Source organism: Globicephala melas, chromosome 3 (genome assembly GCF_963455315.2).
Source record: "Globicephala melas chromosome 3, mGloMel1.2, whole genome shotgun sequence".
NCBI classification, from domain to species: domain Eukaryota; kingdom Metazoa; phylum Chordata; class Mammalia; order Artiodactyla; family Delphinidae; genus Globicephala; species Globicephala melas.
In genome coordinates, this window is record NC_083316.1 from 69,223,774 (window position 1) to 69,248,813 (window position 25,040).

The 25,040-nt window shown below is 37.7% G+C and overlaps 1 protein-coding gene across 1 annotated transcript in view; it reads left to right on the forward strand.

Annotated features, from left to right (window-relative positions):
- Positions 1-1,632: 1,632 nt before the first annotated feature.
- Positions 1,633-25,040, forward strand: part of RASA1 (RAS p21 protein activator 1) — a 108,855-nt gene continuing 85,447 nt past the window's right edge. Inside the window, exon 1 of the mRNA XM_060295986.2 lies at positions 1,633-2,752. Within this exon, the coding sequence (XP_060151969.1) occupies positions 2,235-2,752 (518 nt within the window). The 5' untranslated portion in view covers positions 1,633-2,234. The remainder of the gene's footprint in view (positions 2,753-25,040) is intronic.

The window sequence follows — 25,040 nt, forward strand, 5'->3', positions numbered from 1 at the left end:
TTCTTAAACTTAAATGTGCAAATCTTGGAGGGCGCGTTAAAACACAGATTACTGCATTTTCTGATTCAGAAGGTCTAGGGCTGGAGGGGTCCAAGAATTTGCATTTCTAACAAGTTCCTAGGATATTGCTGGTCTGAGACCACTCTTGCGATTAGTCAGTCCATCTTCACTCTCCCAGGTAGTACACTGCATAAGAGGTGAGCAGAATGAAGGAGTCCTTAGGATTACTGGTAATCACATTGTCACTGATTTGGCAAATAGGGTTATGGAAATAGACATTTCTAAAGGAAAATGTCTTGTGTGCACCTTGCCACCTCGTTTACTGGTCTTTTCCTTTTTCCCTTGGCCTCTATTTCAGACCCTTCCCATCCTTAATGTGCTTCTTGTTGGTTTGCCTATCCTTAGCAGAGAAAATACTGATCTCAAAGATCAATATTTAATGGTATTTAATGTGGGATTCCTCCTGGGAGAATGCAAAATATAAGAATAATATATTAATCCAAAAGGGCAAATCAGATACTGGAATTTCAAAAAATGGGAACGATTCCTCCACCTATGTTTATACATATTCCAGTAGAAAAGACAAAACAAAACCATTCTGTTCGGCTATATATTAAGAGTGAAATTTCAGTTTATTGATAATTTTTGAAACCATACATAATTGTAACTGACACTTTGGGACCTTGACATCTGCCAGTTGAAAGTGCTCTGTGCATTCACATGTACATCGTGGAGTATGCCCTGCCGTGTTTTGCACACAAACGAGGACAAAAGGGCGTTGATTAGTGATGTCTGGGGCACCTCTCCTCTCCACACCTTATTAGTTACCCAACAGACTTACAATGGCAAGGTAGTGTGTGTGAAAGAGAAAGAAAAAGAGAAAGGGAATAGAGGGAGAGAGTGGGAGAAGAAAACAAAACGTGTACGGTGGTAGAAATCTGACTTCAAACAACCACTATTTCTACTAAAATTCTTAGCCCTCCCCATATGGCCCCCCCCCTTATCCATCTCGCTTTGAGTTTCAGAACCCAGTTTTTAAAATTTCATTTTATTTTTTAGCTTGTAAGAGTCATATAGTAATTTATACTATGAAAAGAAAACGGAAACAGTAACAGTACGGTCTCGACCTTCCAAGCGGGCCGCCCCCTCCAACCCCCCACCTCCGAGGGCCTTGAATGTCTGGTTTCTGCGCCGCCGGCCACGGGTGTTTGTTCTACCGGTCAGGAAGCAAGGAACTGGCTTCGCGGCATCTTCCTTTCCCTCTCCCCGGTCCTCCCTCGTCAACCCCTGCTTGTCTCTCCCGTCTCTCCTGTTTTCACCGCGCTGAGCGGCCGCGCGCACTGGACCCACTCCTCCCCTCCTCCGCCTCACCGGCCCTTCAAACAAAGCCCAGGGAGGCCGGCGCACGAGAGATGCGGCCGCGCCGCCACGCGCTCCACCCGGAGCGGGACAGCGAGCGCGGCCGCGCACCGCGCGTCCCCGCCGCTTCCTTCCCTCCCGACTCTTCCTTTTCCTTCTCCAGGCCCAGCCCCCCAACCCCCGCGCCGGGAAGGCGCCTGCGCAGAAGCTGCCCTCTCCCTCCTCCTCCCCCGCCCTTCCTTCCCTCTGCTCCTCCTCCCGTGCCCCGCCTTCCTTTCTCTCTCGTCGATTTCACTGAGCGCTCCAGGTTGCGAGCAGTTCAGTCCGTTTTCCCACTACCCCGCCCCCCTTCCTCTTTTCTCCCCACCCCTCGCGTCTCAACCCCGTGGAGGATGAAGCGGCTGCAGTGGCCCCAGCCCCAGCAGCGGCACCGGCGGTGGCTGCGGTGGGGGTGGCCGGAACTGGGGTGGTGAAGAAGCGGTGGCGGCGGTGGCCGTGGCGGTGGCTGAAGGAGCAGCAGCCGCCCCAGCCGCTTCCCCTGTGCTTCCCTTCCTCTTGAGTGCAGCCAGGAAGTTTTTCGCTTCTGTGCATGTGTGTGTGCGTGAGTGTGGGTGTGTAAGGTGAAGATTTGGGCGGCGTTTGTGCAGGCGTTGGTTTTTTTGCCCACTTCTCTTCCCGTAACCCGGGTAGCTCCCGAGCCTGGGCTGTGGCCCGAAGAGGGGGCGCGGCGGCGGGCTCTCTCCTTTTGTTGTTGTTTCCTCCGCCTGGGGAGCTGAAGAGGGGACGCGCCTGGGTGGGGCGGCTCGGAGCCCGGGCCTGGTGGCCCCCGGGGCTCCCGGGCGGGCAGGGTAGGGCAGAGTAGAGCGGGCTTCAACATGATGGCGGCCGAGGCCGGCAGTGAGGAGGGCGGCCCGGTCACCGCCGGGGCAGCAGGAGGCGGCGGGGCCGCGGGCTCCAGTGCCTATCCGGCAGTGTGTCGGGTGAAGATACCCGCCGCCCTGTCTGTGGCAGCCGCCCCCTTTCCTGGGCTGGCGGAGGCTGGAGTGGCCGGGACTCTGGGTGGCGGAGCCGCTTTGGGGTCAGGGTTCCTGGGACCCGGGTCTGTGGTGGGGGCACTGGGGGGAGCCGGACTGTCAGGGGGAGGTGCTGCTGCTGGCGTGGCTGGTGCTGCCGCCGCCGGACCTGGCGGGGAGATGGCTTTCACCAAGGGGACCACTTCGTTGCCTGCTGAGACCTTCGGGGCAGGCGGCGGATTCCCTCCTTTGCCGCCGCCTCCTCAGCTGCCCCCTTTGGGCGCGGGCCTGGGAACAGTGGACGAAGGTGACTCTCTGGATGGACCAGAATACGAGGAGGAAGAGGTGGCCATCCCGCTGACCGCTCCGCCAACTAACCAGTAAGTCAAGACCGGTGTTTTGGGGGAAGCTGACTCCTGGAAAGAAGTGGGAAAACATGCCTCGTTCTTTCAGCTGTTACTCGTTGTGAAAAGTTTTGAAGCTTATGGTTCTGTGCATAGGGATTTAATTTGATCACTCATCTTCCCTACAGGCACACTCTCTGGCGGCTTGGTATATTTATTGCTCCTCTGGGAAGATGTAAAGTTTTAAAGATGGGAAGCATGGGAAAATGTGTATCCAGTGAGAACCGGATATGGTTCTGCCCCTTCCAAATTGAGGTGGCGTCCTGGGATTCAGCTGAGCTTGCAGCTACCAAGGCAGTCGTAGTCTGTATTAACCTGGTTGTGTTCCCTGTTGAAGCTAGATGACTAGTGAGAAGCTTGGAATACAAGCATTTAAATGAGTATTGTGTTAATATCATTCGCAACATGCATTGGTCAGAATGCTTTGTTTTTGTTGCACTGCAAATCCCAGCTTCTGCCTGTTGAAAGCATTGCGATGCAGAGAAGTCTTTGGATCACTTTTGAAAACGTGGGTCAGCGAGAAAGGAAAGTTCTGTTAATTACAGGTGTGGTTAAGGGCTCATAGTCCAACAATATTTGTAACTTGTGCCGTAGAATTCCCATTTATTAATATTAGTGTAATTCTTCTGTAAGTTGAAGCTTTCTAAGCACAATATTGGAGCAAAACAAAATTAATAGTGTGCTTCCCTTTAACACTTTGTTGGTGGCAAATACAGTATTCTATTTGAAAATTAATTTTGACAGTCTACTGCGGAATATATATGACAAATGACTTTTCTATATATAGTACCTCCCCCTTGTTCTCTTCATAAGTGAACTTAGGTATGTATTTATAAAGCTGGACCTTGGTGAGAGGAAAATGTTGATGGGAAGAAGTAATAGTAGGTAAAATTTGCTTTATAGATCCCTCATATCTGTCTTAATTTTCCTTTAGAATGTTGACAACCTTGGTGAGTATCAGAAGAAGAAAGATTTGGTTTCTGTGTTGACAATCACTCTAGACAATTGCAGGTTTTTTTGTTTTTTCGTGGGTTTTGTTTTCATTTGTTTTTTGTTTTTTTGATAATCTTTGGAAGATTTAAAAAGGACTTAACGAATTAGGACATTTTTGACTTAAGGCTACATCTTTTGATGGAAAAGTAAAGTTAGTCTTACTTAGGTCAGCCATGGTTTAGGGGTGTTGTATTCCTTTTATGTTATTCATTGTGAGTTCAATTTTTTGGTCTGATTTCATACCAACTTATCATTTCACATCTGTGTATTGCAGACTTTTCTGAAGGTGTTCTGAGGGTGTTAAAAATTTAAAATATACTGCACTGTTTACACACCTTCAAGCCTTTTTGAAAAAATCACTTAAGTATTAAGGTTCCTGTGGTTACGATAAAGTGCAACTTTTCATTATGAAAGAATATAGGCTTATGCCAGTTATTAACTAAATTGAATTAGGCATATTTAGTATATTGCAGTTTTAAATATTTTTAAAGGTAGAATTTATTTTGTAGAGCAATTTTAGCTTCACGGCAGAATTGAGCAGAAAACACATAGTGTTCCCATTAAATTTTTAATAATAAACATGAGTGAGTATATAGGAAAAATTATGTTTCTGAGAAGTCCATTTGAGATTTTCATCATTATTGTTTGTATTTGGGAATAAAAATATTATTTGTGTGACTGTGTATATGAGAATTGTACCTGTTCTAAAAGGTATCCTCCATTTCTAGTATGTTTTTTAAATTTGCCACTGAGAAGTACAAATTTCCCTCTTTTCTTTATCTTAGATATCAACCCAAAGTCACTGGAGGCAATACAGTGTAGTGGTTAAGCGTGCAAATTCTGAAGTTAGACAAGATTTGGGTTGGAATCCTGACTCTGCTACTAACTAGCTGTGTGATCTTGGAAAGGTCAGTTTCCCCATCTGTAAAATGGGGACAATAATGGTGTCTCCCTCATACGGTCGTGTGTTTTTTTTTTTTGTTTTTTTTTTGTTTTTTTTTTGCGGTATGCGGGCCTGTCACTGTTGTGGCCCCTCCCGTAGCTGAGCACAGGCTCAGCGGCCATGGCTCACGGGCCTAGCCGCTCCACAGCATGTGGGATCTTTCCGGACCGGGGCACGAACCCGTGTCCCCTGCATCGGCAGGCGGACTCTCAACCACAGCGCCACCAGGGAAGCCACATATGGTCGTTTTTAAGGTTAATGAGAACCCCCTGAACATATTCAGCACAGTATCTGGCACATAGTAAGTGTTCAATAAATTAGTAGTCTCGCCATATAATATATAATTTTATTGTCATTAAATTGCCTACTAATTCTATTGCTATAGGAACTCCCTTACTAATAACTATTTGAGAGAATGTTTTGAACTCCGAAGGCCTGTCTACCAAGATTGATTATATCAAAAATTTTATTTTAAATTCATAAAGGCTTCTAGCAGGCTAAGCAGGTTTAGAGATGGAATTCAAGTGTTTTCTATAAATTCCTATTTTTAAATAAAAGGAAAAGCCTTAACGACTTTGTTAAATAATGTCAAATCTTTCATAAAAGTATTGAAGAAATGCTTTTGGACTAATATATGATTACTAGTGACTGGTCACCTTAGTTATTGATAGCATGATATTAAGGAGGTTCAGGTCATAGGATCGAGTCCACAGTGGTTTGTTAGATAGACCAGGGTTCCCTGGTCATGGAGTTCAACCATGTGTCCAGCTGGTTCAGTGCTGTTGGTCACAAGAGTCAAGTGACAATATGTAGATAGACCAGTGCAAATATAATAACACTATTAGTATTTTGTACCTTGTTTTTCTGTGTGCATGGTGAATCATTAGTCTCATGTTTATTACTGAGCATTTTCATTAGTTGGGTTAAGGCGAGAAAAGTTTGTAGAATTATAACTATTACATGTATTTGAATATTCTTTTTTTGTGTGTGCAAAGTTTGAGGAAAAAATTTTAAAAAGAAAAAAAATTCTCCCCATATATTTTTATGCTATAAAAGGTTCTGTATCTAAAATTGCTAACAAAGTTTTTTTTCAGTACAGGTACTCCCTGTATTGTTATGTAGCTGCTTTTCGTGGTCCTTGTTATTTCTTTCTCTTTTCCCCAGGGGTGAGGGGTGATAGGAAAGGAGAATAGTTCCCTTAGTCCACCATCAATTATGTACAGAGATTTTTAACTATGAGCCTGCAGTAGCAGGAGGCTCTTGGGCTGAATCCAACTGACAGATATATATTGCTTGCTCGTAGTGTATTTGGAGCATTTAGTGATTACTTGCCACCATTTAAAAATAGGAAAACTTCATGTTTAAGAAGTCTCGATTTCTAGCATCACTTGAGAAATCAGAGGAGTTGGCTCTACCTGGTTCCTGTTCCTGCTTGAGAATAGATTTCTAGAGCTGAGTAGTGATTGCCCCATTTAGGTGAATTCTGAGCTCTACAGTTAACTGTGGTTACTACCAGGCCTGCTTTGCCTTTGATGTTATTTGCCTGGCATCTGGCTTAACTAGATCTTACCCTGGACCTAAAACGCAGGCTTTCTCAAGCCTGAAAGTAGAAGAAAAAAGAAATAAGGAATGTAAATAATACCTTTCTTTTACTTAAGAATCATCTTACTGTTTCTACAAAAATAAAATCATTCTTAAGTCAAATAATTGTTAAATGTTAGTACTAAGACATGTAGCATTCATTAACTTTGTCACCGATTGCATTGTAACTCTGGGTGAGTCATTATTTCTTAATAAAAATGGGGGTGAGAATTGAAGAGATTAGTTATGGACAAATTGGTTCCTGACCAGGACCAGATATTTTTGCTATATGAGTAGTAGAGCAATGTAGTAGGAGCTTAATTTAAGGGATACAACAATGAGTAAGATTCCCCTTTTCTTAATGTCTCTCTAGTAGAAAGTTAAGTTACCAATTACTGTCAATTCAGGCTAGCTTAAGATAAATATCATGAGTGAAGTATGAGCAAAGGGTCATGGGTGTTAAAAGAATAAGATATTTATATAATTAGAATCAGTAAAGTCTTAGAGGAAAAGTAGCAGGTATGATTTCAATGCTGCTTAATTTATTCTGAACAAGAGGTAATTGGTTCCTATGCCCTTTGCCTAAAGATTCTGTCAGGTAGAAAAGAATTACAAATTAATGAGTATAAACTTTTGACCTTTAGTGAGGAGTCTGTCCTACTGAACCCTTTTTTTTTTTTTTTTTCCGGTACGTGGGCCTCTCACTGTTGTGGCCTCTCCCGTTGTGGAGCACAGCCTCTGGACGCGCAGGCTCAGTGGCCATGGCTCACGGGCCCAGCTGCTCCGCGGCATGTGGGATTTTCCTGGACTGGGGCATGAACCCGTGTCCCGTGCATTGGCAGGCGGACTCTCAACCACTGTGCCACTAGGGAAGCCCCTATTGAACTCTTAATTATTTACCTGTGGTCTGGGGTAGGTTGAAGGGGGTGCCTACAGTTAACTGAGAATACACAGCACTACCAAAGGCTTGAATTGGTCTGGATCATTGATTAGCCACTCTAGGGAAACCAGGCAAACATTATTGACAGAGCCAAAAAAAAAGACCCAAAAGCCAAAACAACAGCAACAAAAAAACCTGACAGGGATAAATTAGGAAGAAGCAGGGGAAAATAAAGAGGTCTTTTGGTTGCTTTGCTCCCTATCTCTTTACTAGCCATTAGGGAAATGAGAGAATGCCTTTAAGAGCAGCTCAAATACTCCAAACAGTACCTCGGTGGGGGCAGGTGATGGAACTTAGAGCGATTATTGTCAGGTATTACTGATGACATTTCTTGGTTGCTTACTACCTAACAGGAACTGTTCTAATTGGTTTACATGTGTTGTTGTAGTTGCCTACTGCTTCACTCCAAAACTTAGTTGCTGAAACATTTATTTGCTCTTGATTCTAAAATTTGGGCAGGGCTTGTTGGGGACTGCTCCATGTGTCACCTGTTGGCTATAATGTCCAAGGTATCTTTTTAACTCATAAGTCTGGTACCTCAGCTGGGATGGCTGGAACAGCTGGTGGATAGCTGGGCATCTGTGTGTGTATGTGTGTATCTGTGTCCATGTCTCCCCCCACCCCAACTTCTCCATTTCATTAGCTTGAACTTCTCCACAGCATGGCAGATGGGTTCCATGAGGGAGCATTCCCAGAGGACAGGCCTCACCTGCCAATACTTATTAAACCTCTCTGTTCTTCATGTTTGCTAACGTTCCAATGGCCAGTGCTAATCACGTGAGTCAGTCTAGATTTAGTGTGGGAGTGGGCTATAAAAGGGCACCAATATTAGAAGGTGAGATTTCTTGGGGGCATCAGAGTAACTGCCTACTGCATGTATTATTCATTTACAAGTAAATATTAGATAATATTAGAATACTAGTGGTTAGGGAAAGCATGGGAGAAAGGGCAAGTACTTTGAAGTTTTTCCCTTAGGGTCTACATGGTAAATTGTCTTTCATCGAATGGTCCAAATATCCCGACAATATATTTTGATTCTGACCACCATTATCTTAATTTTAAACCAAAGATACTGAATATGGATGTTGGTTATGGCTCATTGTTTGACTATGCCAATGTATGTATGGTAGGTGTGTTATCTTGAAATCACCTGCAGTACATTTCAGTTGTGGGCTAAATAAAAAATAGTTGTTATCAGGTAAAATGTATGGATAACTTCTCCATATGTCTAATCACATCTCAATGGGATTTGGAGTATGCTTTTAGGTGTTCCAGTGATTACATGATTTTGTGAGTAAAACAATGAACATTGCGGGGGGACAGAAAGAAATATAAAAGAAAGTACAATGTAGCTGGACAATAAGGCATTAATGATATAGAAATAAGATGATAAAATTAATCTACGGACACATTGTACTAATTTTTCAAATTAGAGGATAGTTTTGGAAGAGTTGAAAGAATGAGAGTGTATGAAAGTGATTTTGAAATTTTATACTGTAATTCTCTTTTACTAAAGCTTTATAGAAAGTTAAATTATCTTTTTGTAGCATCAGTATTTGATGTTATAGTAGTTCCCCCTTATCCACGGCTTCACTTTCCACGATTTCAGTTGCTCTCGGTTGACCATGGCTCAAATATATTAAGCGGGGCTTCCCTGGTGGCTCAGTGGTTGAGAGTCTGCCTGCCGATGCAGGGGACACAGGTTCGTGCCCCCGTCCGGGAAGATCCCACATGCCGCGGAGTGGCTAGGCCCGTGAGCCATGGCCTCTGAGCCTGCGCGTCCAGGAGCCTGTGCTCCGCAATGGGAGAGGCCACAACAGTGAGAGGCCCGCGTACCACAAACAAACAAACAAAAAATATTAAGCAGAAAATTCCAGAAATAAGCAATTCATGAGTTTTAAGAATTGTACACCTTTCAGAGTAGTGTGATGAAATCCTGCTCCATCCCGCCCAGGCATGAACCATACCTTTGTCCAACGTATCCTGCCATCACTTAGTGGTCCTACCTTGGTCGACAGATTGACTGTTGCACTATCACAGTGCTTGTGTTCAAGTAAGCCTTATTTTACTTAATAATGGCTCCAAAGCGCAAGAGTAGTGATGTTGGCAATTCGGATATTCCAGAGAAGCTGTAAAGTGCTTACTTTAAGTGAAAAGGTGAAAGTTTCCTACTTAAAAGGGGATGAAAAAAATCATATGCAGAGATTACTAAGATCTACAGTAAGAACGAATCTTCTATCTGTGAAATTGTGAAGGAAAAAGAAATTCATGATAGTTTTGCTGTTGCACCTCAAACTGCAAAAGTTATGACCACAGTGTGTGATAGTGCTTAGTTGAGATGGAAAAGGCGTTACATTTTGCAGAAAGATATTTTGAGAGAGACTACATTCATGTAATGTTTATTACAGTATATCGTTATAATTGTTCTATTTTATTATAGAACATATAATAAATGTTGTTGTTAATTTCTTACTGTGCCTAATTTATAAATAGGTATCTATATATGGGAAAAATAGAGTATGTATGGGATTCGGTACTAATTTGAGGTTTCAGGCATGCCTGGGAGTCTTGGAATGTATCCCCTGAGGATAAGAGAAGACTACTGTGTAATCAGGAGAGTGATATGCATAGATACATAGTATTTTAGTAAACGAGGAAACTCTTTCATTGACCATTGCAGAAGCAGACTCTGGTAGAGTGACTTGCTTAAAAGGTCAAAGAGCTAGGTGGATCTGGGACAGAATCCAGTTCCCATGATTTTTTAGATATGTTTCAATTTGAGTAATATTTAATTAATTTTTGCGGGGGGAGGAAGTGGAAAGGCAGAGGCCCATTATTGAGTAATCATTTACTATATTCTAGGCAGTTTACATAGGTTATCTCATTTAATTCTCATAACTATACAGTGAGAATAGATATTATCCACATTTTTTTTTTGTTGAGAAAACTGATAGAACTGGAATTCTCATGCAAATACTTTACTTGTTCCATTCCAGTGCATATAATACACACATATATACGTGCACCCATACAAAACTTAATATACTCCAGGACTGGCTAGTCATGGGGTGTTGGACTGAATTATATCTCTCCAAAATTCATAGATTGAAGCCCTAACCCCCAGTGTGACGGTGAATGGAGTTAAGACCTTTAAGGTAGTAATTAAGGTTAAATGAGGTCATAAAGGTGGATCCATAGTTCTATAGGACTGGTGTTCTCATATGAAGAGGAGGAGACAAATGGGAGCACATGTGAACAGAGAAAAGACCATATGAGTTCACAGTGAGAAGGTGGCTATCTATATATAAGCCAAGGAGAGATGCTTCGCTTAGAAACCAACTCTGTTGGCAACTTAATCTTGGACTCAGCCTCCAGAACTGTGAGAAAATACATTTCTGTTGTTTAAGCCATCTAGTATATGGAATTCTGTTATGATATCCTGAGCTGACTGATACACTGCATAAACCTGCATCTTTAAAAATGGCTTTGGAGGATTTGGAGCAGATTAAATGCTCATTTACTACTTGAGAAACAGGGTCTTCATGCTTTTATTTCCTATTTTTCACTGTAGGAAAGAAAACGTTTCCTTATACTTTAGCTTCATTCTTCATGAGTTCGTGACTTAACATCTCCTCTTTTGGCTATACTTGTGTTGAAAGTTGGAAAGCATTTAAATGCATGTCTGATTATTATAGTGTGAAAAGATCCTACACAAGATTGTGGGTGGTAGCTGTAGAAAACCTATGGGTGAGACATTACTCCAGGAGATTTTCTGTATTCACTCTGTGTTCATTGTTGTAACATTCAGTGTTACTTTTAAAATTCTTCTCTTTCATGTATCTGTCTCTAGCTAAGGGAAAGACCTAGAGATATCCCTCTCAATTCTTTTAAGTCTTCTTTGTAGGTATAGCCCACTACACTGGGTTCACAGTTAAGATACTTGTATAATAGTAGAACCATACCTCTCTTCCATCCATGTCTATCTACCTAAATATTGATTTATCTCTCAGATTTTCCAATTAAACTTCTTATTTTGAGATAATTGTAGATTCATATTTAGTTGTAAGAAATAATAGAGATGTTTCTTTCACCTATTTTTCCAGATATATGGCAATATCTCGTGATATCACAACTAGGAGTCAATTTCATTGATATAGTTCATTTATTCAGATTTCACCAGTTCTACATACACTCTGTGTGTGTGTGTGTGTGTGTGTGTGTGTGTGTGTATGGTGTTTATTTAAATCTATGCGGTTTTATCACATGGGTAGATTTGTATAATCATCACCACAGTAAAGATACAGAACAATTTCATTACTCCCAGGATCCCTTGTGTTGTCCTTTTATAACTAAACCCACCTTTCTCCATCTTTAACCTCTGGCAACCACTAATCTGTTCTTCATTTTGTCATTTCCAAAAGACTATATAAATGGACTCATACAGCTTGTAACCTTTTTTTTTTGGTCAACGTCTTTACTGGAGTATAATTGCTTTACATTGCTGTGTTAGTTGCTGCTGTATAACAAAGTGAATCAGCTATACGTATACATATATCTCCATATCCCCTCCCTGTTGCGTCTCCCTCCCTCCCACCCTCCCTATCCCACCCCCCTAGGTGGTCAGAAAGCACTGAGCTGATCTCCCTGTGCTATGCAGCTGCTTCCTACTAGCTATCTATTTTACATTTGGTAGTGTATATAGGTCCATGCCACTTTCTCACTTCATCCCAGCTTACCCTTCCCCCTCCCCGTGTCCTCAAGTCCATTCTTTACATCTGCGTCTTTATTCCTGTCCTGTCCCTAGGAGCTTCAGAACCATTTTTTTTTTAGATTCCATATATATATATGTGTTAGCATACAGTATTTGTTTTTCTTTTTCTGACTGACTTCACTCTGTATGACAGTCTCTAGGTCCATCCACCTCACTACAAATAATTCAATTTCGTTTCTTTTTATGGCTGAGTAATATTCCATTGTATATATGTGCCACATCTTCTTTATCCATTCATCTGTCGATGGAGACTTAGGTTGCTTCCATGTCCTGGCTATTATAAATAGTTCATACAGCATGTAACCTTTCGGAATAGCATTTGTCACTGAACACAATTCCCTCAAGATTTATTCAAGTTCTTGCTTGTATCAATACTTTGTACCTTTTCGTTGCTGGGTAGTATTCCATGGTATGGATATACTACAGTTTGTTTAATCATTCACTCATCAGAGAACATTTGGGTAATTTCCAGTTTTAGCTATTATGAAAAAAAGCTGCTATGAACATTTGTGTTTATGTTTTTGTGTGAACATAAGTTTTCATTTCTGTCAGATAAATGTCCAAGAGTGCAACTGCTGGATCGTGTAGTAATTACATATTGAGTTTTATAAGAAACTGCCGATCTATTTTCTAGAATAGCTGTATCCTTTTACATTCTCACTAACAATTCATGAGTGATCCTGATTCCCTATGTCCTCACTACTAACCATTTTTTATTTTAGCAATTCTCATTGCCTAGTGATCACTAGATGCCTAGTGATATCTCATTGTGGTTTTGTTATGCATTTTTCCTAATGATTGATGATATTGAAACTTTTTATGTGCTAATTTGCTATCTGTATATCCTCTTGGGTGAAATGTCTGTTCATCTCTTTTGCCCATTTTCCAGTAGGATTGTTTGTTTATTATTGAGTTTTAAGAGTTCTTTATGTATTCTAAATATTAGTCCTCTATCTGATAATGTGGTTTGCAAATATTTTCTCCTATTCTGTAGCTTGTCTTTTTCTCCTTTTAACAGGGTCTTTCACAGAGCAAAAGTTTTTAATTTTTATGAGGCTTAAGTTATTAATATTTTCTTCTATAGGTTGTGCTTTTAGAGGCAAGTCTAAGAACTCTTTGCCTAGCCTGGATCACAAAGATTTTCTCCTATGATTGTTTCCAAAAGTTTTGTATTTTTATGTTTTACAGTTAAGTCCATGATCCATTTTGTTTTCTTTTTTATAAAAGATATGGTTTAGATTGAGGTTCATATTTTTGCCCAGGAATATCCGATTACTCTAACACCATTTGTTGGAAAGGCAAATATCTTTCTTCCATTGAATTGCTTTTGCACTTTGATAAAAAATTAATTGGGCATATATGTGTGGGTTTACTTCTGGGTTCTTTATTGTATTCTGTTGGTCTGTATGTCTCCATTTGCTGATATCACACTCTTGATAACCGTAGCTACATAGTAAGCCTTAATATTGGGTAGAGTGATTCTCTTTTCAGTATGTTTTTAGCTATTCTAAGACATGTCTTTATGTATAAATTTTAGAACAAGCTTGTCCATGTCTACAAAAACTTTGTTGAAATTTTCATAGGAATTGCATTAAACCTATAGATCAGTTTTGGGAGAACTGACATCTTTACTATATTGACATGGTATGTTTCCATTTATTTAGTTCTTTGATTGCTTTAATCAGCATTTTGTAATTTTTAGTATATCAATCCTGTATGCCTATTGTTTAATTTGTACTTTTTTTGGTTTTGTTTTATTTGGAGCAGTTTTGTAAATGTTATGTTTTTAAGTTTCCACATGTTCCTTGTTAGTATATAGAAATGCTGATTGATTTTTGTATGTTGGTCTTATATCCTGTGACCTTGCTAAACTTACCTTTTAGTTTTAAGAGACTTTTTACAGATTCCTTGGGATTTTCTACATAGACAATCATGTCAACTGCAAATAGGGGCTGTTTTTTTCTTTCTTTCTGATCTGTATGACTTTTATTTCTTTTTCTTGTCATATTGCAGTGGCTAGAACTTCTAGTACTATATTGAATGAGAGTGGTGAGAGCAGACATCCTTGCTTTGTTCCTTGTCTTAGGTGGAAAACATTTAAATGTGTTTTGCCATTAAATATGATGTTAACAGTAGCTGTTTTGGGGGGAGAGTGGATAGATGCTCTTTATCAAGTTGAGGTTGATCACCTCTCTTCCTAGTTTACTGTGAGTTTTTACCATGAATGGGTGCTGGATATTTTCAAATTCTTTTTTCTGGGTCAATTTATATGATCATATGATTTTTTCCGTAGCATGTTAAGATGGTAGCTTACTGATTTTTTTAATGTTGAACCAGCCTTGCATAGCTGGAATAAATCTCAGTAGGTTATGGTGTATAATGTTTTTCAAGAATTGCTGAAACTGAGGTTTTTGATGTGTTGAGAATGTTTGTGTCTAAGTTCATGAGAGATATTGGTCTGTAGTTTTCTTGTGATATCTTTGTCTTGTTTCAGTAGTTGAATAATACTGGCCTCATAGTATGGGGTAGGAAATGTTCCCTACTCTTCTGTTCTTTGGAAGAGTTTGTGAAGTATTGGTATTAATATTTGGTAGAATTCTCTAGTGAAAACATCTCAGCATGGGATTTATTTTTTTTGGAGATTTTAAATTATGAATTCATTTTAAATGGTTATAGGGTTATACATCTTATTTATATTATTTTGGTTGGATTTTGGTAGTAAGTGGGTTCATTTCTTCTAATTTGTCTAACATAGCAGCATAAACTTGTTTGCATTATTACCTAGTTACCCTTTTGATGGCTGTAGAATAGTGATATTCTCTTTTATTCTTGAGACTTGAATTTGTGTCTTAACTCTTCTTTGTTTTGTCAGTCTTGTTAAAGCGTTATCATTTCTATTAATTTTTTCAAAGGTTAGCTTTTTGTTTCATTGATTTTTTTTCCCCTTATGGCCTTGTTTTAAATTTCATTGATTTTTGCTCTTATTTTTATTCTTTTTTTCTGATTGCTTTGGGTTTATTTTGTTCCTGTTTTTCTAGCTTCTTGAGGAAGGAATTTAAGATGATTGATCTGAGACTTTCCCTGTTTCCTAGAGTAAGCATTTAATGCTATACTTTTCCCTCTTAACCCATCTTTAGCCATATTCTGCATCTTTTGATATGTTGCCTTTTCATTTTCACTCAGTTCTGTGCTTCTTTTTTTTAACTTTACATTGAGACTTACATTTTGACTCATGAATTATTTAGAAGTGTGTTGTTTCATTTCCAAGTGTTTTAAGATTTACCAATTGTCTTTCTGTTATTGATTTCTCGTTAGAGTCCATTATGGTCAGAGAACATACCCTTATGATTTCAGTACTTTTAAATTTGTTGAAGTTTGTTTTATAGTCTGGGATTTGGATATGGTCTATCTTGGTGAATGTTCCATGGATGCTTGAAAAAAATGTGTATTTGGCTGTTCTTTGGTGGAATGTTCTATATATGTCAATTAGATTCTTCTGTTTGTTTTGTTCAGAACTTGTAAATCTTTCCTCATTTTCTGTTTAGTATTTCTGTGAGTTTCTGAGATAGGAGTCTTAAAGTTCCCACTATAATTTTGAATTTATCTATTTTTTCTTTCAGCTCTATCAGTTTTTGCTTCATATACTTTGGGGCCCTGTTGTTTGGGTGTACACATTTAGGATTGTTATGTATTTCTGGTGGATAGATCCTTTTATCATTATCTAATGTCCCTCTTTTGTCTCTAGCAATTGTCTTTGCTCTTAAGTCTATCTAATAGTAATATAGCAACTCTTGCTTTTATTTTACCTGTACATTTTTCCATCATTTTACTTTCAATGTGTCTTATTTTAAGTGATCTAATTATAGAGAACTTATAGTGGGGTCTTTTTTTTTTTTTAGTTCATGCTGTTAATCTGTGTTGGTGTATTAAATATTTATGTTTACAGTAATTATTAATATTTTAGGGCTTAAGTCTGCCATTTTACTTTTTGTTTTCTGTTTGTTCTCATTCTCATTTCTCTTTTTCTCTTTTCTTGCTTTCCTATGGGTTACTCGAACATTTGTTAGGATTTCATCTTGAAGTATTTATAGTGTTTTTTCAATATATCACTTTGTAGATACTAAAATAACATATGTAATTTACCACAGTCTATGGGTATAAGCATTTTATCAATTTGAGTGAAGTGGGGAAACTATTCTTCCACTTAGATCCCTTTACCTTCCCACTTTGTAAATATTGTTCTCTTGACTATTTCTTCTACATACATTGGGCAGCTTTTCTGATGGTGTTAATATTTTTGTTATTGTGGTAAAATATACATGACATAAAACTTATTTTAATCATTTTTAGGTGTATAGTTCTGTGGTATAAAGTACATTCACATTGTTGTTCAACCATTGTCACCATTGTTCTCCAGAACTTTTCCATCTTCCCCAGCTAAAACTGTACCCATTATACACTAACTTTCCAAACCCGTTTTCCTCAGCCCCGGCAACCACCATTTTACTTTCTGTTTCTATGAATTTGACTACTCTAGGTACCTCGCATAAATGGAGTCATAGAATATTTTACTTTTGTAACTGACTTGTTTCACTTAGCATGTCTTCAAGGTTCATCTGTGCTGTAGCAGTTGTCAGAACTTGTTTCTAAAGTCTGAATAACATTCTAGACTTATTGCACATTTTGTTTATCCATTTATCTGTTTGTGGGCGCTTGGGTTGCTTCCCCTTTTTGGATATTGTGAATAATGCTGCTTGAACATAGTGTATAAATATCTGTTTTAGTCACTGCTTTCATTTTGGGAATAGGAATTTTTGGGTCATAGGGTAATTCTGTGTTTAAGTTTTTGAGGAATTGCCATATCATTTTTGATAGCAGCTATACCATTTTATAGTCTCACTAGCAATGTATGAGGGTTCTAACTGCTCCATATCCTCACCATCACTTGTATTTTCTTTTTTTTTCTTTGTTTGTTTTTTGGATTTTTTTGGAGATGAAATAGCTATCCTGATGGGTGTGAAATGGTTTCTCATTGTGGTTTTGACTTGTATTTTCCTAATGAATAGTGATGTTGAGCATCTTTTCATGTACTTATTGTCCTTTTTTATATCTTCTTTGTAGGAATGTCTCTTTTCAAGTCCTTTGTCCATTTTTTAATCAGGTTGTTTGTTTTTGTTAAGTTGAAGGAGTTCTTTATATATTCTGGATATCAGTCCCTTTTCAGATAAATGGTTTGCAAATATTTTCTCCTGTTCTGAGGGATTGCTTTTTCACTCTGTTGATAGTGTCTTTTGATACACAGAGGTTTTTAATTTTGATGAACTCCAGTTTTTTATGCCTGTATAATTTTTATTCCATTCATCTGTTATGGTTTTAAAACCTCTTGAGTAGAAAGGTAGTCTATTGTATTTACCCATATTTTTGCTTTTCTCATTGTGCTTTCTTCTTTCCTGATGTTCCAAGAGTCCTTGTTTTATCAATTGAAGAACTTCCATAGCCATTCTTGAAGGATACATCTGGTAGTGACAAATTCTTCTAGTTTTCCTTTGTCTGCTGTGTCTTTATTTCCGCTTCATTCCTGAAAGATAATTTTGTCAGATACAGAATTCATGGTTAACAGTTCTTTTCTTTCAGCACTTGAAAAATTTTTTGTTACTTTCTTCAGACCTTTGTGGTTTCAGATTAGAAAACTGCTGTCATTTGAGTTGGTGTTCCCTATAGGTAATGCATCCTTTCGATGTGGTTGCTTTCAGGATTTTTCTTTGTCTTTCGTTTCAAATATGTATGTCAAGGTGTAACTTCTGTGGGTTTACCTGTTTGTGGTTTGCTCACTATAATCTGTAGCTTTACATCTTTCTCCAAATTTGGAAGTTTTCAGCCATTTGTTGAATACTCTTCAACTCTACTCTTTTTCTCTTCTTTTCATGGGGCTCAAAATGATATGGATCTAGATCTTTCATTATTGTCCCATCCATCTACGAGACCTTGTTGTTTTCAGTGATTTTTCTTTTTTGTTCATATTGGGTGAATTCTGTTGATCTGTCCTCAAGTTCACTGATTCTGTTCTCCATAATTCCTACTATTGAGCCCATCTAATAAGTTTTTGGTTTTCTTTCTTATTGTAGTTTTCAGCTCTGTAATTTCTTTTTGGTTGTTTTTTTTTATATTTTCTATTTCTTGGGTTGAATTTTGTCTGTTTCAAGAGAATTTGTAATTGATGGATGGAAAATTTTTATGATGGCTGCTTTACAGTCTTTGTCAGATAATTCCAATGTCTGATTCATATCAGTGTTGGCATCTGTTAATTGTCTTTTTCTCATTCAAGTAGTGATTTTTTTGGTTCTTAGCATGATGGATGATTTTTGATTGTGTGTTGGGCATTTTGTCTTCCATGTAATGTTTTTAAAATCAGTTTGTCCTGTAAGTATCATTTTTTTTTTTTTAATTTGGCTGCACTGGGTCTTAGTTGCAGCATGCGGGATTGTTTTTCGGTTGTGGCATGTGGGCTGTTTAGTTGTGGCATGTGGGCTCTATTAGTTGCACCATGTGGGATCTAGTTCCCTGACCAGGGATTGAACCTGGGCCCCGTGCATTGGGAGCACAGAGTCTTAGCCACTGGAACTCCACCAGGGAACTCCCCCCATAAGTGTGATTAATATATATTTACTGTAGAAAATTTGGGGACTATTGAGAAATACAAAGAAAAAAATCACTTTTCTATTGCCAAAGATAGTTCCTGTTATGAATAATACATAACATTTATCTGAAAGGAAATATGTACAGGTATGCTTTGGAGGTATTATATTGCAAGTTCCATTTCAGACTACCACAATAAAGTGAACATCACAATAAAGCAAGTCACAGGAATTTTTTTGATATTCTATTGAATTAATTTTAATTTATCCATATTAAAATTACGTTTATGGTGGTGGGATGAATTGGGAGATTGGGATTGACATATATACACTAATATGTATAAAATAGATAACTAATAAGAACCTGCTGTATAAAAAATAAAGTAAAATTCCAGAAAAAGGTACAGAAAATTATATATGAATTCAGAGAATACAGGTGATCATTAAAAAAAAATTATGTTTACACTGAACTATAGTGTCTGTTAAGAGTGCAATAGCATTATGTCTAAAAAATACACATACCTTAATTAAAAAATACTTTATTGCTAAAAAAAATTAACCATTATCTGAACCTTCAGCAAGTCATAGTAGTAACATCAAAGATCACTGATCACAGATCACCGTAACAAATCAGTAATAAGGAAAAATTTTGAAATATTGTGAGAATTACCAAAATGTGACACAGAGACACAAAGTGAGCAAATGCTGTTGGAAAGATGGACTTGCTCCATGCAGGATTACCACAAACCGTCAATATGTAAAAAAACAATTATTTGCAAAGGACAATAAAGTAAAGCACAATAAAATGAGATATGCCTGTGTATATCCCCATCCCCTCAAATATAATTGTAGCTAACACTTTCACAGATGAGGAAATTGAAGTAAGGAGAGTTTTAGGTAACTTTCCCAGATCACAAAACTACCAAATGATTCAACGCAAACTTTTGATTCCCGGGTTTGTGTGTTTAACCACTGTGGTACAGTCTCTCTTGTTCTGTTTTTTTTTTTCTCCCCCTGTACCACTTCAGAAAAATTGTTTCAGTAGGAGAATGAACTTATTTTGGGAGGGATAATCAATAGGTTAACAGCCCTCTAAAAGGCATTTTGAATAGTGTTTATTTTAAGTAGTTCAATATATATGTCTATAGGTACTTGAATGTGTTTATATACATATATATTACACATATGTGTGTGTTTGTGTGTGTATGTGTGTGTATATATATATACACACACATGCATTTTGGAAGATTATCTTAGGTAGTAGAGAAATGAGTTTTGATACCTCTTGTTAGGCATCCACTTGGGAATATTTAAATAAATGAATACCTCCTTCCATTTGAATGGGAAGCAATAACAGGCTTTTTTTTCTTTTTACAGGCTTTTATCTTCCTTGAAAAGAAAGTTGTGTTTTTGTTTTTGTTTTAAGTAAATCATTGTTAGCTTCCTTACTCATTTATTGAGGAACAAATTGTGTAGAAATTCTTCCACGCATTATTTCACTTAGGTGACTGTAAGGTCACCCATCACATGTATGTAGTGAGCTTGGTTGTTTATCCATATCAGCGAGTTTTAGGGTAGCTGTCTAAGAATTGATTTAGGGGAAATTCCTAATTATTGGGTTAAATAGTGACTGTATGAGGGCTTAGGAATAACTCACTACCTTTTAGTTTCTACCTAAGAAAACGAATCCAGTTATCTAAAGTGCAATTGCTACTGTATGTATTTACTTATGGGACACAGCAATGGTAGCATGATGGTAAGAGAAATTAAATATCAAGAGAAATTAAATCTTCAGCAATTCTTTGGAATCCTATTAGAATTCTCTACATTTGTCATTGCTGGCAACTAAAGATGAGTTAACGATGTGGTTTGATGTTTGCTTTTAGTCATTACATAAATTTGACTTTTCATGGAATTCAGGAAAAAGGAACACACTGACAGGGGCTGTATCCTCTAGTTAATAGAATTGATGAATATTATCCTCAGAATATTTTCATCATGAAACCATTTTGAAATAATTATAAAAGTGAATAGCATTTAAAATACCTAATCATTTTATTTGACACTGTTTTTTAGGGACCTATTCTGTGTAATTTGATAAAATGACATCACTACAGAGTCAGAAATCATACAAAGTCTTAGAGTGCTGTGGAGAAATAGTACAATACGTTTTAATAAATTAGTATTAACTTTCATGGAAATAATATTATTTGCCTAGTGCACAGGGCCTGTGAATGAGTACAGTGGATGAGAGGTTGAAATGTAATAGCTAGCAGACATATCTTGATATGTTGTAAATGCCATGGTAAGGAAGGAGTCTGAGCATTGTCCTGTAGGCATGTGGAATCCATAGAATGCAATCTTTTTCTACTTAAGTTTTGAAAACTTTTTTTTTTAAGATTTCAGTCAATTTGCCCTTTTCTCCTTTCCCACTTCAATGTAATCATTTACTGTGATGGTTCTTTTCTACTTCCTAAATTGCTTTGGAATCTAACTTTTTTAAAATCTCCTGTGGCTTCAAACCTCATTTTCTCTTTCCTTCTGTTGGGGTAGTCATTAATTTTTCCCTGTCCCTGATCTCTCTCTTTGCCAATTAATAATTCGTTTTGCAGTGGTTTTCAGAATTTTCTAATTTCATCCAAGTAAAAATTAAGAAACTTATTGTACATTGTGACAAAACTTGGGTGTGTGTAAATACAAAGAAAACCAAAAATTGCCTGAAAAATACCCTTTTTAATGACTACTTATGATACATTTTGCTGTCTTTTTTAAAACTCTGTTCTATTCTACTTTAAAAAAAAAGACATTGGTGGAGAGTAAATTGAATTCAAGACTCCCAGCAGTTTTCAAAACTGCTTTATATTACTGCCAGCATGATTTTTAAAATACAGACTTTATTGTACACTCTCTTGAGACCTTTCTGTGAGTCTCCATTGTCTAAGTGAGTAGTGGCTTTCAAACCTAATTTTGACCATGACTCACCAAAAGAAATAGATTTTACATTTGTGACCCAGTGCACACATATAAACAAACATATATAACAGAAACAAAGTTTAATGAAACAGTACTTACTCTTACTACCTGGGATGCACTCTATTTATTGTTCTTTTCTATTTCACTTCATTAGAAAAAAGAAAACAAAACTGATTGTGACCTGCTAAATTGATTTCTTGACCCAATGTCTTGAGACCTGCAGGTTGAGATAAGAAAATTAAAGCTTTATTACGACATATAATGCCATTTTACACTGTTCTCCAGTATTTAATTTTTCATCAATACTATGCTGTTTATTCCTTAAACTTGCCATGGTATTTTCTATTACACCATTTACTATTCTGTCTGGGGTGCCCTCTCTCTTCCTTGATTGTGTGACAAACTTTGTTCATTCTTCTGAATTTAGCTGAGATGTTACTGAAGGTGGTAGAGAATGACAAAAATAAAAGTTTCTTCTCAAGAAATGATGACAGGGATCTCATCAAACAAACTTGGAAAGAAATGTTTTCTTAGAGAAGTAAACCACAATATCTTAAATTAACGTGGTGACTTGAAGATGCTTTCTGTTTAGAAAGATCTGACAGTAACAAGTTGGTGGTATTGACATATTTAAAGAATGGGGATTATAGCAAGTGACATAGTCATATTGGACTCATAGAAAATGGAGCCTTATTCAGGGTAAGTGTGTCAGTGATCATCTATAAGTTCAAGCGAGTGGGAGCCCAAGGATGAAACTTCTTTGTTTCTGGTGCAGTTTTTTTTCTTTTTAATGCTTTTTAAAAATGTTTTCATTCTATATATGAATTATATATATCCTTTGTGCAGATTTCGTGCTCAGTAAGCAACCTCCCCCCACAATTTTTTAAGTTGAAAAATCTGCAGAAAAGTTATAAGAATAGTGTACTGAGTAACTATATATCCTTTACCTTGACAGTTTGCCACATTTCGTTTATCCTTTTATCTTTATACATCCACATATTGTACATTATTTTTACTAAACTGTGAGTTACTTGCAGAGATCATGTCACTTTCCTCTTAAATACCTTATCTTATATATCCTAAGAATAAGGGCAATAGCTTACATAGTCAAATATAATGAATTAAACACTAACATAGTATTCATATATCTTCAGTTATTCCTGTAATGTCCTATATATCTGGTTTTTTTTGTTTGTTTAATTCCATTTAATTGTTATATCTCTTTAGTCTCCTTTAACCTAGAACAGTCCCGTCAACTTCTTTTTCTTCCATGATATTGACCTTTTTTTAAGAGTCTAGGACAGTTGTTTTGCAGGATATATCTCTATTTGTATTTGTCTGATTGTTTCCTCATAATTAGGTTCAGGTTAACCATTCTTGGCAGGAATACTCCATTGGTTCTTGGTACATCATGTCCAGAGTGTATGATGTCAGTTGTCTTATTGATGAGGTATATAAGTTTGAACTTGGTTTAGGTAGATTCTACCATATTTTGCTATTGAAAGGTAATTAATAAATAATAAGTACCCAGGGGTTTTAGTATTCATTGATGATTTTTACCTGAATCAGTTATTATTACTCTGTTGTAATGGTATGGTAAAATGGTGATTATTATTTTTTCCTATTTATCATTCCTTTGAAATTTATTAGTTAGCATTCTTCATTACACAACCTTGTGATTATAATTTGGCTTCCCACTTAATAGGCTTTCAGGGGTAAAGTAAGCTGGGAAAAGATGTGTGAAGGCTTTTTTTTTTTTTTAGAAGATGTTTGGGGTAGGAGTTTATTAATTAATTAATTTATTTTTGCTATGTTGGGTCTTCGTTTCTGTGTGAGGGCTTTCTCTAGTTGTGGCAAGCAGGGGCCACTCTTCATCGTGGTGCGCGGGCCTCTCACTATCGCGGCCTCTCTTGTTGCGGACCACAGGCTCCAGACGCGCAGGCTCAGTACCTGTGGCTCATGGGCCTAGTTGCTCCGCAGCATGTGGGATCCTCCCAGACCAGGGCTCGAACCCGTGTCCCCTGCATTAGCAGGCAGATTCTCAACTGCTGCGCCACCAGGGAAGCCCTGAAGGCATTTTTTGTTGTTGTTAATAGAAAAATTGTTATTTTGGTTTCTGTATTAGTCACTTGTGAGCTTTGTTAGGATGGATCAACAGCCTCGAATCCAGTCTGCTATCGAAACTTGACTAATCTGAATTTGAGTAGCAGATCCTGGAGAAGTCACCTTGGCTATTGCTACTCTATGAGTCTCTTGGCAGCCAGCACCTTACCCTTTTGTTTCAGTGTTTTACAGTGATTTTTTCAAAATAATAAGGGCTGGGAGGATGCATATCAGAAAAGGTGTTGGATTTAATATTAAAGGTGATGGGTAATTAACAGGAATGCTATTTGGATATTAGAAAATAGTAAATGCTTGTAGATAGGCTTAAAGGAGTATTTTTTTCCAACTCAGTTTAAGTTAATAAACTTTATTTTTTTTACAGTAATTTAAAGTTCAAGGAAAAATTGAACAAAAAGTACAGAGTTATATATCCCGTCTCCACACATGTACAACTTCCCTCACTATCAGCATCCCATACCACACTGGTACATTTTTTACACTCGATGAACCTACATTGACACATCCTTATCACTCAAAGTTCATGGTTTACATTAGGATTCACTGTTGGTGTTGTACATTTTATGGTTTTTGACAAATGTAAATGACATGTGTCCACCACTGTAGTAACCCAGGGAATAGTTTCATTGCTTGTTCTGTCTGTTCATCCCTCCCCAACCCCCCTCAATCCTTGGCAATCTTTTGTACTATCTCCGTAGTTTTGCCTTTTCCAGAAGGTCATATAGTTGGAATCCTATAGTATGTAGCCTTTTCATCTTGATTTCTTATACTTAGTAATATGTATTTAAGGTTTCTATATGTCTTTTCATTGCTTGGTAGCTCATCTCTTTTTAGTGCTGAATATTTTTGCATTGTCTGGGTGTACTTCATTTTATTTATCCCTTCACCTACTGAAGGACATCTGGGTTGCTTCCATGTTTTGGCAGTTACCAATACAGCTGCTGTAAACATCCGTGGGCAGGTTTTTGTATGGACATAAGTTTTCAATTTATTTGAGTAAATACCAAAGAGCGTAATTGGTGGGTTATGTGGTAAAGGTATGTTTAGTTTTTGGAAACCCTGAACCTGCCCTGCAAAGTGGCTGTACCATTTTGCATTCCCACTATCAGTGAATGGAAGTTCCTGTTGCTCCCCATTCAGGCCAGCATTTGTGTTGTCAACGTTCCAGATTTTGGCCATTCTAATAGTTGTCAGTCCTTTGGTAAATGTCTTTTGCAAATATTTTCTCTTAGTCTGTGGCTTGCCTTTTCATTCTGTTGACATTGTCTTTCACAGGTCAGATATTTTGAATTTTAATGAAGTTTAGC